This window comes from Eurosta solidaginis, chromosome 5, assembly GCF_040869045.1.
Source record: "Eurosta solidaginis isolate ZX-2024a chromosome 5, ASM4086904v1, whole genome shotgun sequence".
In the NCBI taxonomy this organism is placed as follows: domain Eukaryota; kingdom Metazoa; phylum Arthropoda; class Insecta; order Diptera; family Tephritidae; genus Eurosta; species Eurosta solidaginis.
This window is the reverse complement of record NC_090323.1, coordinates 4,007,354-4,024,913: the sequence shown is the minus strand read 5'-3', so window position 1 is coordinate 4,024,913 and position 17,560 is coordinate 4,007,354. Positions and strand designations below refer to the sequence as shown.

Genomic DNA, 17,560 nt, shown 5'->3' with positions numbered 1-17,560 from the left:
CAATTTGGACAAAATATTCCATTCCAGTTAAATTTATATTTGTGTAGACCTTTGAAGCAAAAACTGTTACTAGCTCTTATTCTGAAACACGTTTACTTTTCATATTTGTTCTTTAGATATATGTATTTTAAATCAAACACTTTCTTTTTTTTCGCAGTACCCCCATCCATACAATGTAGGATTTATAAAAAAATTTACAAAAAAAAAAAAAAAAGAAAAAAATACCCATGTATCACGGCCCAGCAAATCAAATGTTTTAACAGCTTGTACCAAAGAATTGACTGCAATCGTTTATTTTTTATTTCAAGAAAACGAGGCAGAAAGACTGTAGACAGCTACACAAAAGGCCTCAAAAGTTATACATACAATAATCTCAGCAGCTTTTATGTTAGATATACTCCTATGTACTTAATTTTGAAGACCTCACGAAAATACAAATGATGTTATTTTGACTATACAGATGAATTGTATGTTAGGGTGGTCCTTTAAAATCAAAAGATATGCTAAAAGATTTTGTGAAAACTCAACTTCTTTTATATAATGATCAAGGTCGATAAAACTAAGCTCGCCGCTTTGTAAGTTTTGGTCTCGCTTGCAGACAGCTAAGATGTCTCATAAAAATTTCCAATCAGGAGTAACATTTAAATTTTTTAGCTGTGACCGTACCATGAGCGTGTAATGGGATGAGACTGTGAAAAATCGCTTGATTTTTTATTAAGGATCACCCTAATGTATATATACCCAGTAGAGATATACGCCGCCGATAAATGCCGCCGCCGCCGCCGATTTTGGTCGTTTTTCGCACGCCGCCGCCGAATGTCAAAAATATCGGCGCGGCGGCGTCGGCGACGTCCGGCGCGTTACTATGTTGTCTACTCGTTTAAGACTGTTTAGGCCATTTATTGTTCATGGCGAAAATTGGTCGGATATGGTCGAAAGTGCTATCAACGGATCCGCATCACTGCCAGTTATAAGAAACTAATTGCGAAATTTAACTATTTCTATCTTTTCAAAAGTTATTTAAAAAAAACTGGCGTTTTCGATGTCAGCTTAACACGGACTTTGTTTGCATCACCCAATTCACCAAGTTATTAAAACAAAACATGGAACGAAAAGTTATATAATAATATAATATATATAATGAACAATGAATTCAAATAAAATGACCTAAGGCGCACATGTTTTCAAATTGTCCTCAAGTTGTGAAAAAAAGCAAAATACCAAAAAAGGTGTCAATTTTTGTAAAAATTTTATTTTGCGATTGGCTGAAAGAATAAATGAAATCAGTGATGCAAAATCCTTTAGTAGGCTCTAGGGGCATAAACACTCCTTTGAAATGATTCTTACCTTCTCACTTGGGGTTATATTCCAACATCTGTTGTTTAGTTCTGAAACTTTAAAATAGCGTCTGAAATGTTAATTTTGATGTTCACACTTCATCCATCAACACCCAAGTCGCCCGGTTTGAGATTTCCTAAAGTTGGCGGCCCTATCCAAACCTAGTCCCTTGGAGTGAATCACATTGATTATATCCTATCAACCAAGTTTAAATATCACCTACACGTTACGGCTCCTTTTACAAATGTGAATACGTAGCCACATATATCTACCGGTTAGGCGGGATTCAAGGGGTTGTGTAGCGCAATATATAGCTTCTCCAACCCAATTGTCAACCTCACCTTCGAGCGGCGAATCCCGTTTCACTAACAGACGAGGCTCTGGCGACCCCAAGCTCCTCATGGAACTTGGGGGTGGAGAGGGAGGGATGGCCTGAAGGTTTAATGTGGCCATATAAATCGTTCCCGAGATGGTCGGGCGAGCACCTTAATGGTGTTGTGTTGCCGGAGCGTATCGGATCTGAATCCGACAAAGGACCATCACATCGATAACACTCCCCAAAGCCTTCGGGGAGTAACGTAATCGCTACAACAACAACAACAACAACCGGGTTAGGTTCGCAAGAACACTCAAAGTGGTGAAGCAAAAGCTTTCCCAAGACAGTCGAACTAAAGACCGTGTGTGCTACTAACCTAACGTAGTGAACAGTCGATCTTGTCTGAAAACTGAAGCTACGCGGTCATCCATAATAAGCTCTTATATCATAAGGCCGGAAAACAGCAGTTTACATCTTTCAACTTCAATCGGGTCGACTTTCATTCTAAAATATCGTTTGTGTTTGCGTCTGCAACGCCTGCAAACTTTGGACTACATTTAAACAAATTTTTCCAGGGTCCTTGTAAAATTTTAATTATGTGGATGCGCCGAGGATTATACGATTTTCACCCATTACGCAATCACATCCACTTAGACTGCTTATGATTTCGAGCGCGGCATCTTTGGCCGAATAGTCACTCCCTAACATTTCAAGGTGTTTCTCTGGTGTAGCTCGGCAGCATAGCGCGAAAAAACATCCGTTGGAAAGGCTTCTGAGCTACACCTAGAGCTTCTAGGAAAGTGACGTCGACGAAGGTATGAGTTCGAAGTCGCAGTCCTATAGCTTCTGTGCTGGCATATGGTGTGAGGGTCAGAGGCGTGGTAGCGACTGGTGGTCGGGATTGCTACTGTTGGCACATCGGGAATTGTAGCTCTTAAAAACAGCGGAAACAACTGGAGGCGCCCTGTGCCACGAGAGTTATGATTATTAAAAGACCATTAATGGCAACTGTAAGTCGCCTTTGTGCGTGACCGCCAAGGAGCCACAAATGATTTAAAGAAATTGTGTTCGCGACGATTATTAGGAGTTAACCCTAAGTGAAACTATGCTTTGCACGAGATATACAGACAAAAGTGTGACTATTTTATGTATTTCTATTTCTTTTCAGCAGACGCAGAAGTACAAATACAAAAGACCGCGGTTAGGTTGGAAGCCTCTCTGGAGTAAGGAAACGAGGAACAATCCCTCCGTAAGGAGCCGCCGATCAAGTGATCGGTGTAAACCCTCACATACCCAGAACCAAGTTAAAAACTATTTCGTCAAATTCAAATCATTTAGATTTGGTATTTTTTGTAATTATTTACCCCAAACGCGCTATATGTACTTTATAGTTTAAAAAAAATCCATACCACATAAGTCTATTTAACAGTCGATCTTTGAACCTTAAGCTGGTATTTTCTCGCATTTCGAAACATATTTACTTTTATTGTTTATGTTTAACATATTTTTTAAATCAAACACTATCTTTTCGATATACCCCTCACTCATAAAACGTAGAGTATAAAAAGGTAAAACCAACAAAAAAAATATATATACCGATATTTCTGAATCCGTTATACCACATCGTCAACATTAACATTAATGAAAAATCAGGCACAGAAAATCGAATGTTTAAACAGTTTGGAACAAAGTTACTCTGTCAAAATGATTAATTTTACTTCTTACATGCTTGTAATGTATATGTATAATGTAACTATATTATACCGAACTGAAATTTTAAGAAAAATTTCAATTGGAACTGTTTCGGGACTATGTTCGGAATAATTTCGTGACTGTATCTAGACTATGCCAGAAATATTTCGGCATTACGTTGCTGATGTTTTTGTGGATTTTCCACGACATGACTTCAGCATTGCGTACGAGACATGTCAGGACTTTCCCCGAAACATTTTTATATTGTTTTCAGAACTAAATAAAGATTATTTCAAGAATATTTATGGGGCTGTTCGTGAAACAATGTTCCTATCAGGGATTGAATCCTACCTTTTCTTGCAATAATAATTGAGGAAGTACAATTTTCCAGACTAATATCTGTATGTATGTATGTCAAGTTTCTTCTAATTTTGTTAGCCGTTCTTTCGCAGTTGAGTCATAAAAGCAAACATCAAAACATTTCAACCACCAGGCTTCCAAATTTTGAAATGAATAATATGTATTCTTCATATGGATTTTTTTTCTAAACTCTTTTCGAAAAGTAAGCAGTTTTTAGAATAACTACAGGATTAATTTTTGATTATGTTCAGGATAATTTTGGATCCATTTCCAGTTAATTTAAAGATTATCTATGCATAATTTAAAAGTTTTGATTGGATTATTTTGGGGAATTCCAGGTCAAAAAAAGGTAGTCCCAAATTCATCGGGTCAGTTTGGGACTGGGTATCGTTTCGGTACTCATTTTTCGTATTGTTTTTTGAACAAATTTCGCAGTCATTTCGTTACTTTTTAGGTCTAATTTCATTATAATCTGGGACTATATTTTAAGATTATTTCGTAAACATCTATGAATTAAGGGTTTATTTCCTGATTACTTCGCGATTGTTTGCGTAACCATTTGAGTACTGTTTCAATATAATATTCTGAGCTGTTTCGGTACTGTTTTAAGGAACATATGGGGGCTACATCGGAATCGCTTTGGACTTGATTTTTATCACGCGATCAGAGCTGCGCGTAAAGATATCTTAATAGTTTACTGCTCAAGTTCCGCAAACTTAATGTAATAAATTTTTTTGTAGACAACTATTTGTCGCCAATACTTTGTGTCATGGGAACTCAGCTAGAAAACTAGGAAGACATTACTTTCATGCTTCAATTTAACGTATGGAAACCCTATTTTTAAGAATACATATTTTTTTGGAATGGTCTAATGTTTGTTCTTAATGTATATGTTATTCTTGTAGTTGTCTTTGCTTTAGTTGTCAAGAAATGTCAATAGACACAAGTGTTTGCTACATTTTGTTTGTTGCAATCGCACGTGTAGTTGAATTGCTTATTTGCTGCTTCAGCCTATGCAGAAGCGGGATTTTTCGAAGACAAGGCCTTAGAACTAGGCGACAGACTTCGTTTGTTTAAGCGCTACTGTATATAAATGTTTTTTGTATGGAAATATTAAATTGAATACGAATATGCATATAGATGTTGATGTTGATGTACATTGAACTATGTTGTTGTAGGTACATACATATTTTGTTGACTTATGTATGATATTTCACTAGCGCTGGCTCTTCAACGCATTTAGAGCGTCTATTTGAGTAAATTTAGCTGGAATTTATTTATTACTTATTAAACAAGTGTCTCCTTTGTATATCCGCCAACATTATACTATTGACGAATATGCGCTTTTGTTGTTGGAATCTGTGAGTGACTTGTAAACAATATAACTGTTTAGCTAATTAGCCACCATTGTTGAGGAGGCATAATGCAAACGCGTTGAATACATAGATAAGATGCGATATGCTTGATGGCAGGGGCTTAAGGTTAGGAAGTGAAAACGGAAGTTGAATTCGCCAACAGATGCCTTCTTGAATTTGAAATGAGTTGGGAAAGACCCATGGTCTTGGTGTTAAAATGAGTCAAAACTGACTCAGTCGTGATATTGTGGTTCATATAAATACATGCTCGACAACAACCGACTGGCCTTAGTGCAATGAGCTGCGAAATTTCGTTTTTTCGTTTGAGAAAAAAGTGTGCCAGCCATAAGGCACAAGTTAGTAACTTAAGTGAAAAAAGCCTCAGCGGCCACCCACTGGTCTTACAAGCGTTGTAACAACAGATGTAACACTTTTTAGTACTGGCAAACTGTTACGAGAAAAAAATGCATGCAGCCGATGCACATTGTCGATATGTGTATAAACATATTTTTTCAGTTCTCAATAAAAATCCTTATAAGCCCCGTACTCTCATGTGGTCAAAAAAAAAATTGGCTGTTAAATGCCACACGACCATCTGCTGCACCTTGAGAGTGCAGCAAACACATACGTTGTATGAATGTAAGGGGGAAAGCGAGAGAAATTGAGAATATATGAAAAATGTGGCAAAAAACGTACTACGTCACTGTATGGACGAAACCCTTCAAGCCATATCAGGTTACAACAAAAAAATTAGTTTGATAATAATAAAAATATTTTGATCAATTTTGAGTGTACACACACTCACACACATCGATATACAAATAATCGTCTCACAAATTTGTCGCATGTGTCGCATGATTTTCTTCGCTTGAGCGTTGGGTAAACCTGCACAATATTTGCAAATTGATACCCTAAATTGCCTTTAGGTGATCGTACGTGGTTAATGTGACTGAACGGTACGCACGTTCGTCTTGAAAATAGTGTTTAATCAGCGGTGAAAACAATATGACTAAATGTTACGTGTAGTTATGAGAGCAAACAGGGTTGCAAAATTGTGTCTTAGGTTTGGCAAAACAAATATTTAAAAGCGATGATGTTGCAATGACGTCTTAAAGATTTAAGTCACCCAGCGAAAGCAATCGAAGAAGCTGTTTAGAAGCTTGAATTAAGTGGAGCACATTTTTATAGGGTTTAATTAAAATTTCAAGCTGAATCCAAAGTCAGAGTAAATAAAGCAGATAAGTGGCAAGATATATTCATTATTTTATTGGGGGAATGGTCAGTTGATATCTTATAAGCATGAGCCTCTTTTGGGACTTCCCGATTGAGTGAGTACTGCTAGTACTTTCAGATAGGGTTACATATTTACGGATTCGTTTAGGCTGGAAACTGTGCTAGAGGTGAAATGTGTAGGATAGAGCTGAAAAGGTCTTGGTTGCCTTGTACTGCTTCAGAGAGGTCATTGGTGGGAGTTGGGGATGGTCGTATACTGTGTTTATGCAATGGTAATCAAACCAATTCTACCCCATGGGGTGCTGATTTAATAGAATGCTTTGAATACGTCGAGCATCACAAGAATGTTAGCGGAGAGCTCTGGTTGGTATCAGCGCCGCTTTACCAGGGCTCCTACCAATTTTGACGTTATCGTATACAATACAGACTATTGGGTGCCTGCAACTGCCACCGTGCAAGCTTCAACTCAGCGGTAGTCACGATACAGGGCCGAGGAGTATACTACTGACGGTGGACAGTTAATTGGTGCACGGGTTCTGGGTTCCCAGACATGGCAGTACCCCGGATGAGGACAGCTCGGAGTTGCCCTCGGGTATTTCCATAGATGGTCAGCTTAAAAAAACGCTGGGTGGCTACTACCTCTTGTAGAGCTTGCGAGGGCGAGTATTGCTCATAAAGTCCGATGTTTTAACATACAGGTGTGTGAAACGAGAGCACAAGGATTGAAGTACAAACCAAAAATAAATAAATGTAAGGCGCGATAACCTCCGAAGAGATTGTAGTTTTCATTAATTTTAATTGTCTTGCGTTTTACCTTTTTCTACCAACTATGAGACATCCCCAACGAATTCACCGAAATAAAAGTTTGAAATATTTAGTGTATCGCACAATACAATGTATTTATACAATTTTATTAAATTTAATATGTTTTGCAGGTATGCTGCTCGCACTATCTCAAAAAAATGTAGGTCTTTTTCTTTCAGCTCCAAAATTATAATGACCGAGCCATTCACGCACTGGGTTGCATTCGCCCGTTTACGCGACATCAGCTGTTGTATGTTTGATGTGATGAATTTGAACTTAGGGTGCCATTACAAGATCTAAGGCCGAGCTTCTCTTCCAATTTGTGTTGTGCTCCTCTTGATTTTCCCTACAAATTGACCGGACGGGACCTACATGTTTTATGCCGACTCCGAACGGCATCTGCAAGGCCGATGAGTTTTCACTGAGAGCTTTTCATGGCAGAAATACACCCGGAGCGCTTGCCAAATGCTGCCGAGGGGCGACCCCGCTTAGAAAAATTTTCTTCTAATTGAGAAACCTTATTTATAAAATTTTGATGTTGCTTTGCCCGGGGTGTGAACCCAGGGCATACGGTGTGGTAGGCGGAGCATGCTACCATCACACCACAGTGGCCGCCAGTACAATTTGAAGTACACATAGAACAAATAATTTTGGGCTTCGCCGGCTTCTTTTCAACAACAACCGATACGAACTAGTTATTATTTTATTATCGGCTTTTTATCGATAACGAAATTTTATTCTGAAGTTGTTTTTGAGCCTGTTTCATAAAAAATCGATGAGTCGTCGATAACAAAAAAAAAAGTTGGTAACACTTCGATAAGAAATCGATAATATTTCGATATAAAATCGAAAAACTAATGGCATATCGATAACTTTTTGATAACTTATCGATAATTTTTTTGACAGATAATCAGTAAATTATCGATACATTTTTAACAAAATCGATAACAAACCATTATTGTTGATAGAAAATTTATAATACTTCGATAACTCATCTTTACCGCGTCGATGAAACACCTACATATGTAGAACAAACCGATAACTCATCAATAAGAAATGTATAACACGCCCATCACCAGTCATTGATAATAACTGCCACCTTCCTAATCTTTTCCTCCTTTTTCTTTTCCTTTCTTATCTTTTGCATTGAATACACTGCCAACTAAATGGAATTTAGCTCTAACCAGTCTGTGTGTTCGAAATGCTCTATTTTAGGTTAAGATGCACTTTTTCTCAGAATTTATTCACTTAATGGTCTACTTTGGTTTTACTTCGAGAGCGTCCTATTATTTTCACCATTTCATTTCCACCAAATTTCTCATAAGTATACAGTCAAAATAGAGTTTTTGAATGAAAATAGATATCTTTTATCTAAAAAACGAGTCCCGAGATATTGGATGAACCTGGTTTTCCCGTACATCAAAGCAGTGAATATCTGTCTTGAAAATTTTTCCATCTCTCTTATAATACCGTACTAGACACGAACTCATAACCAATACATGGAAAAATATTCCTTAAGAAATGATGAGCAGATGTGATAGGTCAGGGGTGGCTTTCCGTAATTCGATATCGATCAAGAACGAGTATAAAATAATCGTTTTCGCTTTCCGTAACACAAATTGTCGACGCGTCGTATCGAACGTTCGATACAAACTGTTCAATACCAAATTAGGTGTCGAATTGCCCTTTTGAAATTTGTAATTTAATGCTTTGGTGATTATTTAGAGAATTATGTTTTCTTCAGTGATTAAGAAACAAACGCTATTTATAAAATAAAATTTTTTGGTAGCTCAAAAAAGCTCTCTAAACATCCTTTGAAATCTGCAAACGAAAGAGATCATACCAAGATACGGGAACTAAAATGGCATCATCGAGCGTTCGATATCGACTTGAAGTATCGAATCAACGAGTGACGACTATCGAATTACGGAAAGCCACCCAAGATTTCTTGTCGACCATTGTAATAGATTAATAATTCAAAACACTATTTAACTGTGGTCATATTTTAACTCAGTTCATCTTTATTTATATGTGATCCGGTCTATGAAAAGGTGGCTTATGACTCAAAAATATGTTTCCACTTTTTTTCTGGTTTCGATAGTTTTTGAGACTCTCTTTCACGTGGTGAAAACTAGAAAGTCCTAATTTGCTTAGAAGTGTACTAAAAATGTAGAGAAAGAAGAGCACAATTGGTTCCTTCGATGCCATTTTGGTGGCTTGTGAAGCATCCTCAGATTTTTTTGGTAGCATTTTTCGATGGCAATGGAGCCAAAATATCGGTCAGAAACTGGTTTGTGCTTTGCCTTTTGGGCATGACTGTTCATAATGCAAAAGAAAAACTACTAAGAAACTGAAGAAATGCATTGTTTAACTTTAACAGCTGTTTCTCGTAATTTCTTTTTTGAGTCATAAGCCACCTTTTCATAGGCCGGGTCACATATATATTATCCTATCAGCCAAATGCTTGTCACTTGTCCTGTCAAGAAATATGCATAAAAACTTGTTTGCTTACGTAAAAGCTCTTTTGTAAACCCTTCTGATTTAGCAAAACTTCTAATCGCTTTATTAAATAGTCCGCGCTGCCAGAGTGGAAGCATTTACTAATCATAATTACTACAAATAAATAATTAAGACCACAATTAACATGCAACAACAAATATAAAAGAAGGTAACTTAATAAATTGTATACATAACTAAACCGTCGTTTGATGGTGTGAAGAGCGCAAGGGGGAATATTGCAGGGACACACGCAAAGTGCACAAATTAAGTAAATTGAATATTAACATAAAACTCAAGCACTGCAAGGATCGTAAAAAACACAACAAAAACTATATGAAAGAAAACTAATAAAACGAGTGCATAAAAAACAAAAAGTGGCGCGTGTGAGGTGTGGGGTGTTGGAAATGAATCGAAATAATTGAATAAGCGCTACTAAAGCGAGTAAATCAATCAATTTATACACAAACCAGTGTGAGGGTCAATTATTTTAGGCAAGTAAATTATTTGTTTGCATAGCTTTACGAGTATCATAGATTCACTTGATTAAAGCAAATACACTTGGTATGTAGGCCAACGTTACAAAAGGGTTCCAAGCACAAACTCTTCTCACAAAATATTTTAGTTATCTATTATACAAAATTTCTCATTATTTCAAATCACTAACAAATTCATTTCATTTTTCTATATCGTGACAAAAATCGTAGCAAACAAAAATTATTTATTTTGATATTTATGTTCACGATAAAAATTAAGTTGAACTGCTGTTAGTATTGGCAAAATTGAAAAGTAATTAAGTTGAACATACACAAATATAAATGGAGTATAAAGAAACCCAAGCACAATTGGAAAATCGATGCCTTTTAGGCAAATTAATCGAGCTTTAATTCCGAGCTGCAAAGTAGAAATGCAATAAATACTCAATATTTGTGGTGTTTTTTTTTTTTTTTGATGGTTGGGGAGAAAGTGAGGGTAACTTAGTTAAGTGCCGCTATGCGTGTTAATTGGACAATATTTTTTAGTTTTTTATTTTTATTTTTTTCATAATAAAATGTGAACACCAGGGATCGTAGCGTAACGTGGTTTTTTGCTCAAAAAGTAAAAATTTTATTTTTTTTTAAATCTAACAGTTTAAGGCTTATGGGCGCATTCGTGGGATAATTTCGTACTAACAACTCTCAGTATCAAGACAGTAATTATTAACAAATCTGATTCAAAATTTATTGTTTCCAGTACGTTTTGCCTCTTTAAACTATGTTAAAAATATTATCACATAAACTGATAGCGATGGTCGCTTGAACCAAATAAAATTTTTAAGCGAGAGTAAAAATTACAATAAAAAGATGATAAAAAAATTTTAAGGATTACCTTTATATAAATGAACAAAAAATAGAAGGCAATTTTTCCTTTAATACAGACATAGTCTTATTGAATTTTGACTAAAAAACTTTAACAATAGCTCTTGTAAAAAAATTTGGGATTTAAAACCATAAAGGTGGAACGCAATCTTTCAATTTAAATAACCATCTATTTGGGATTAACTAATTGATTATTTAGAATTTAAACACGCGATTTACTTTTATAATTTTAAATCCCAAAATTCCGTTACAAGAGCTCTTGTTAAAGTTTTTTAGTCAAAATTCAACAAGACTATGTCTGTATTAAAGGAAAAATTGCCTTCTATTTTTTGGTCCATTTATATAAAGGTAGTCCTTAAAATTTTTTGATCATCTTTTTGTTTTCAATTTTTTAGTACTGCCTACAAGAAGGCAATTGCAACTTTAATTGGTAATTTAAGTAATTCCTAAGTGAAAATTCTTATCTTTATTTATTTGTTCAAAATAGCAAGATTTAAAAGAATAAGTGGAAGTTTCGCTAACAACACTGGCGAAAACAACAGAATTCCACCTCGCATCATAACAAGAGAATTCCACCTCGTTTGTCAGCTACTTAATTTGCACAGCTGAAAATCGTGGTGCAATTCGCATACGCCTGAAAGTCTAAAAGAATCGTGGTGAAAGTCGCGTACGCCTAAAAGTATGCAAGGACGTGCATTGAGTTGGGCCTTCAACGAGTTGGAGTTCTACAACGCCTGCAACACTCAGGAGGCTAGCCATGAAGGTATGTCCTAACCTTCTATGTAGTTCGACTTGTGCGTTACGTAGCTAAAATTTTTTGATCAAACATTGCACTGTCACCGAGTTTTAAACTATATTTCAGGTTTCAAGTCTCTAGATATCCAGGAAGTTAGCTAAAAATCGATTGCAAAATTCCCAATTTAAAACTAGTTTCCTCAATATCTCGATCCATGCGCCACCTAGCGGATAAAATATTGCATTGTCACCGGGTTCTGACTTACGGCCCAAGTTTCATGTCTCTAGCTCATTGGGAAGTTACTCGAAAATCGATCGCCAGATTCCCCCCGTTTTTAAAGGATTTTGAGTTATCTTGACTAGCGCGCCACCTAGCAGAACTTTGTTTTCTATAAGTTGTATTGTCACCAGGCCTCTAACTAAGTGCCAAGTTTCAAGTCTCTAGATTACCGGGAAGTTAGTTATAAATGGATTGAAAGATTCCAGATTATTATTTGTTTTCTAACTATCTCGATCCGCGTGCCACCTAGCGGAATTTTTTTGATAGAATATTGCATTGTCACCGGGTCCTGGATAAGGGCTCCAGTTTCATATCTCCAGCTCACCGGGAAGTTACTCAAAACTCGATTACAAGATTCCCTGCATTTTTTCAGGGATTTTCATTTATCTCGATTCATCTACCACCTGGCGGCATTTTGTGTTACACGAATTGTAGTGCCATCGACTCGCAAACTATGTGCTAAGTTTAAAGTCTCTGGATCACCGAGAAGTTAGTTAAAAGTCGATCGCAAAATTTCCATTTTAAAATTAATTTTCTGTATATCTCGATCCGTGCGCCACCCAGCGGATTTTTTTTTTCAATTGCATTGTAATGTCTCCCAGATCTGAACTATGTTCTAAGTATAAAGTGTCTAGCTCAACGGGAAGTTACCGAAAAAGACTTTTCCGTGGGTCAAAAATTCGTATGAAAATGAGGGGACAAGCATGAATGCGACTTAATATAAAGGTAAAAAAAATATATCGCTAGAACAAATAATTGCACTGAAGATGATATTACGCCTAACTCGATTTTGTTTCCAAACAAAATTTTACAACGTATGACGGAAATTTTGTTAAATCAACAGAGCATAAGTGTGTAGGTGTATTCCTTATGTAAATGGCATTAGGCCTTCAAAAAGACTTTAACAGATTCAATTTGTAGTCAATATTTTCAATCCCTGCTTAGTACGTTAGTCCTAGTGGTACCCCCAAGGGATGTGAAAATGGCTAGGTTAGTACCAGTCCTTTATAACAGTATTTTGCATTAGCAGAGTGGCCTTTTAGGCAGTCGCGTTCAGCTTAATAGCACAGTTTTATTTTTAAACAGAAAGCAGTTGTGATTGCGGCCTAAAAGTAAAAGTGAGTGAGCTATTTGCCTGAACACAACTGTATTTAAAATGATTGGCTAAAATTTAGCTTTGAAAATCATGCAATTAGTCGGTCGTTATGGTATTTGTTTTTTAGCTCTAGTAGAACTGGACCCAAGTATTGTTTATCTTAGGTTTGAGTTCGAATAGGCAACATTTCGTATTTTATGAGAACATTATGAAGTACTGCGCGTTCCTTTGAAGCTTTTGGATTCGACGGTGCTAGGTCGGAGAGTATGAGAAGTTTGAAACAACCTTATTTAGATTTAGAATTTACGGTTGTCTCCGCATGTCCTAACTTTATTTGAAATTTATATTACTATGTGATATAGGCCAAGTTCAACTGTCATCAATCATTTCTTCTACGCGATAACTGTCGGCAGGAAGAAACCCCACCTGCGGGCATCGATAGGAGCACTTTGTAAGTGTGATGGGAGCATAATCTCCAAACTATTTGCCACACAGTTTAGTTTTTAAGTTACTATTTCCATACATGTGTTACGGTTGGTTCAGAGGAACGTTTCGGACTATAAAACTCTGAACTCTCTTCTGCGAGGTATGCTGTATGCAGCCATCGTGGCCTTTTTGTCCAAATATTTTAGTTGTAAATATATCTAGTCTTCCACGTACACTTTTTAGTTCTATACAATGTGTCAGATCTAGAAGCAGTAAGTGGGATAGGTGCCAGAAAGCTTCTAGCATTTGCAGAGAGTACGGAGTTATTTTATAAAATAGGTCCTGGCTTTTGATACGGGGTTTCAGTATGGTTGTTAAACAAACTTCTGGTATCACTACGAACTCATTCACTCGATGAGAGGGCCTCATGCACCGGCCAGTGCAACCTAACCTAACGTACAATTGGTTGAGAAGCTTGATTTTCCCTGCACACAGCCTTTCATTCTCTACCCCTCTCATTACTTCCTGTACATCTTTTACGTGATAAAATTTTCTCATTTCTTAATTTTAACCGAAAATGTCTACTTGAGTCAACCTCAACACGCTCACATACATATTTCTTTATGTGCATATGTACAACCAAACATTTACCTGAAAGTTACGTATCCCCCGCTTCTCTTCACCTTCACTGCTGCAAGCATACGAACGATTTTGAACATCTGCTGCACTAATGATCGCCGTTGAATCCGGATGCTGATATTGTTGTTGTGCAACATAATGCTGCAACTGCTGTTGGTGTTGATCATGCGCGGATATTGAATTATTTGGTGAATAACGGATTCTGTCGTCCATCATATCCACATCTTCTTCCGTTTTTTGTTGTTCCGCAGCATCATCGTAGCTATCATAGCTGCCACCCCTTACCAAATTGCCGGAATTCTTGCTTAACATGGAATTCTCATTATTATTATTATTGTTGTTGCTATGCACAAAAGCATCCGCGCGATTTTGCAGCTCCTTAAGACGTGCTTGCAACATTTCAAAATTATTACCCGTCGCCAAACCGGCCATAAAGGCGGTACGATGCGCATAGATTTGTTGTTGTGCTGCCGCCTCCAAATCCAAATTGGCCGTTTTCAGTTCCTGTGCACGAGCCGCGGCTGCAATAGCGGCAGCATTAAATTGCGTAGCCAACGCTGTCGTGGAAGATAGTGGCGATTGTAATGACGCATTACCGGCACCACTAACACCAGCACCAGCGCCAATCGAACGACGCGGATAACAAGCACGTCGTTCATATTTGAATTTACGCACTATTGGATCGATCGCGTATGCGTTGCTATAATCCACGTTCCCTGCGGTTTCATTCGGCTCAATTTTTTCGCACATGCTAGCGGGCGACCAAATGATTGAGTTTTGCGAGCGTCGCTTCGTTGGCGACAATGAATCCAATTTGTTAAAGTGATGCGCTTGATCATTGGTACTCGGTGTGAAGTTGGCGGTATCTCTGTGGTTGGATACACGCAATGGTGGGGGTGGTGTGCTCGCTGCATTGGGGATGCTTGTAATTTGTTCGACATCATTGCTCTCAATCTTGTAAACAGGACTGATGTGCGCTACTGACTTTTTCATGGAAGGCGTGCGCTTGAGCGATAAATTGAGTGGCATATCATCAGCATTGCTGGAATCTGATAGTGGAGCATGCGCATTTTCCTGATCCTTTTCTGGTGTAAGCGTATAGTCACGACTATTGGCAAACGAGGCAGGTGAGTTGGGTGTTGTTGGGGTGGCAGGCGTGCCGAGCGCTGTGGTGGTTGAGGAGAGCAGAAACTGTGGCCACAAGACGCTGGAGTAGAAAAATGAATTGTACGGAAAGGGTAGATCTGTGGAGTAAAAAAAGTTGATACTTTTTAAGTTAATTTCGCAAAGAGAGGAAAATAATTGAGCTCTTTTTAGATCTTCATTTTATTATTATGCAATTAAACAATTAGAATAATCAATTGCTCAATTAATCGACTACCCGATTACTCAAAGTAATAATGAATTACAGCGTATTGTAGTTAATAAATCTCAAAATAAACTACTAAATGTGCCATAAATGAGATTAGTCACTTTCTCTGAAATTTTGATTAATCAAAAGCGCAATTATGAAATTATTTTCATTGCGATTAAAAATGATTACTAGATTTAACTTATATTTCGAGTTATCAAAATTGATAATTAGTCGACAAATTGATTAATGTAAATTTTGGGTAACTAATTAAATGTGTCGTCTAATTAAAATAGTATTAAATTTCACGGAAAGAGAGATTGTTAAATCTCGAAATTGTTTGTGAGAATCGTGTTCTCTGCTAGTTTGATTCTAAGCTGTTCAAAGACTTAAAAAATTTGTCTATAGTATATAATGTTTACATTTGTGGGGAATTCCAAATTCAATATTTAATGATATGGGGGATATTGACATCAATTCATTATCAGCTTGACTGCTTTAAAATGGGTTTTATACAGTGTAGGCCCCTAGCAAGTTAAACAAAGGTGACTCAATACTAGTTTATGATAAATTTTTCTAAAACATGTATATATTTCACAACTTACTATTCAATTTCTGCGCTGATGCCATAACCGAGTTAAAAGCGGAGGCATTTTGTATCCAATTTTTCGTTGACCCGAGATTTACGTCAATTGCCGTAGAATTGGCGTAGGCGGCCAACGATGGGGATTGTGTTGGTTTTTGTGAATGCGGCGTAAGCGGTGGGGAAAGATGATTCATTTTGCTTGATGTGTGTTGCAAGATTTGTTTATTTTTTAATTAAACGTTTTTTGGTTTATTTATTTTAATTAGCAACATTGACTGAATTAATTGATAATTTGCACAGCTGCGTCGATTTTTCGTTACTAGGCAAAATAACAAATTTCTTTTGTAAACGACTTATTTTTAAACACAAATTTTTCTTTAGCAGAATAAAAAATAAAAAAAAAACTGTTATTGTTTATAATCAACTCACTTTCAGACGCAGCTCAGCACATGGCCATACACTTTGAGCACAGTCAAAAGAGTTAAGAATTTTTTTATTTTAGCACTTGTTTTTTTAAATATTTTCAAAAAAATTCACATTAATTTTTAAAAAACACCTTCTATACACTTTTTAACATTATTCGCATATAAAATTTTGCATTAAGAAAATTTCGATATTCACTTGAACACACGTCCGTGTTGCACGGTGCTTGGCACCTGACTGAATATCCGTTCGTTGTCTACTTACGACCATACCAGCAGAGCCCAATCGCGTACTCAGTTATTTGAAGTGTTTTCAAACTCGGCTGAGACTCACACTGGTGTTGGTAAGAATCGGTGTTAGCTGGTTGCTTTTCTGACGCTGATTATGTGCCAGTTGTTGGCTCAAACACAACCTTGCCTGATTGTTCTTGCATTCGTTGCTATTGTTGCTGGTTGTATTTGTGTTGATGGTGGTGACTTTGGTTATTGGCTTTGTAGGGATGTCATTTACTGTGCATGTATTCCTACACACTTACGGTGGTGACTTAAGGCTCGAGTGGTTGATTTTTCAAGCTTAAAAAAATCGTAGCAAAGCAAATTGTAGCACACGACAAAACAACAACAACAATTGAAATAATAATGTTAGCCCTACAATGCATACGGCGTGAATCAAAACGGCATTGCAGCTCGTCTGCAAGGGCTGTGCAGTTATATTATTAAATTTTTGTTGTTGTTGTTGTTATTAGATTGTTGCATCGCCGTCTGTTAGCCGCTAGTGACTGCGCAGTTAAAGTTTTCACCTTTTCATCTCATTTTCGTTGCGATTTGACTTTGAGGGCGCGCAGATCCTGTTGTATTACGGTCGCGTCCTGTTGCAGGGGTCATCACAAGACGCACAGTTATCTGACGCAATTGCTGTTTAAATTTGTGTTGCTTGCACATACATAGGTACTCGTATGTATGCATGTTTTGTACATATGTAATTCATGAAATCTTTTTGTTTTTGTTGCTGATTTTATATGCAGCACGCGCTTACTACAACTAATTGGTATATAGTTTGATGGCGTATTGGT

The 17,560-nt window shown here is 36.9% G+C and overlaps 1 protein-coding gene across 1 annotated transcript in view; it reads right to left on the bottom strand.

The window, feature by feature from the left end:
- The window catches only part of sens (senseless), a 32,168-nt gene extending 15,460 nt beyond the window's left edge, over positions 1-16,708 (bottom strand). Inside the window, exons 1-3 of the mRNA XM_067757225.1 lie at positions 16,495-16,708; positions 16,085-16,384; positions 14,141-15,372 (exon numbers count right to left, since the gene is read on the bottom strand). Of these exons, the coding sequence (XP_067613326.1) occupies positions 14,141-15,372; positions 16,085-16,259 (1,407 nt within the window). The 5' untranslated portion in view covers positions 16,260-16,384; positions 16,495-16,708. The remainder of the gene's footprint in view (positions 1-14,140; positions 15,373-16,084; positions 16,385-16,494) is intronic.
- Between the last annotated feature and the right edge of the window lie 852 nt (positions 16,709-17,560).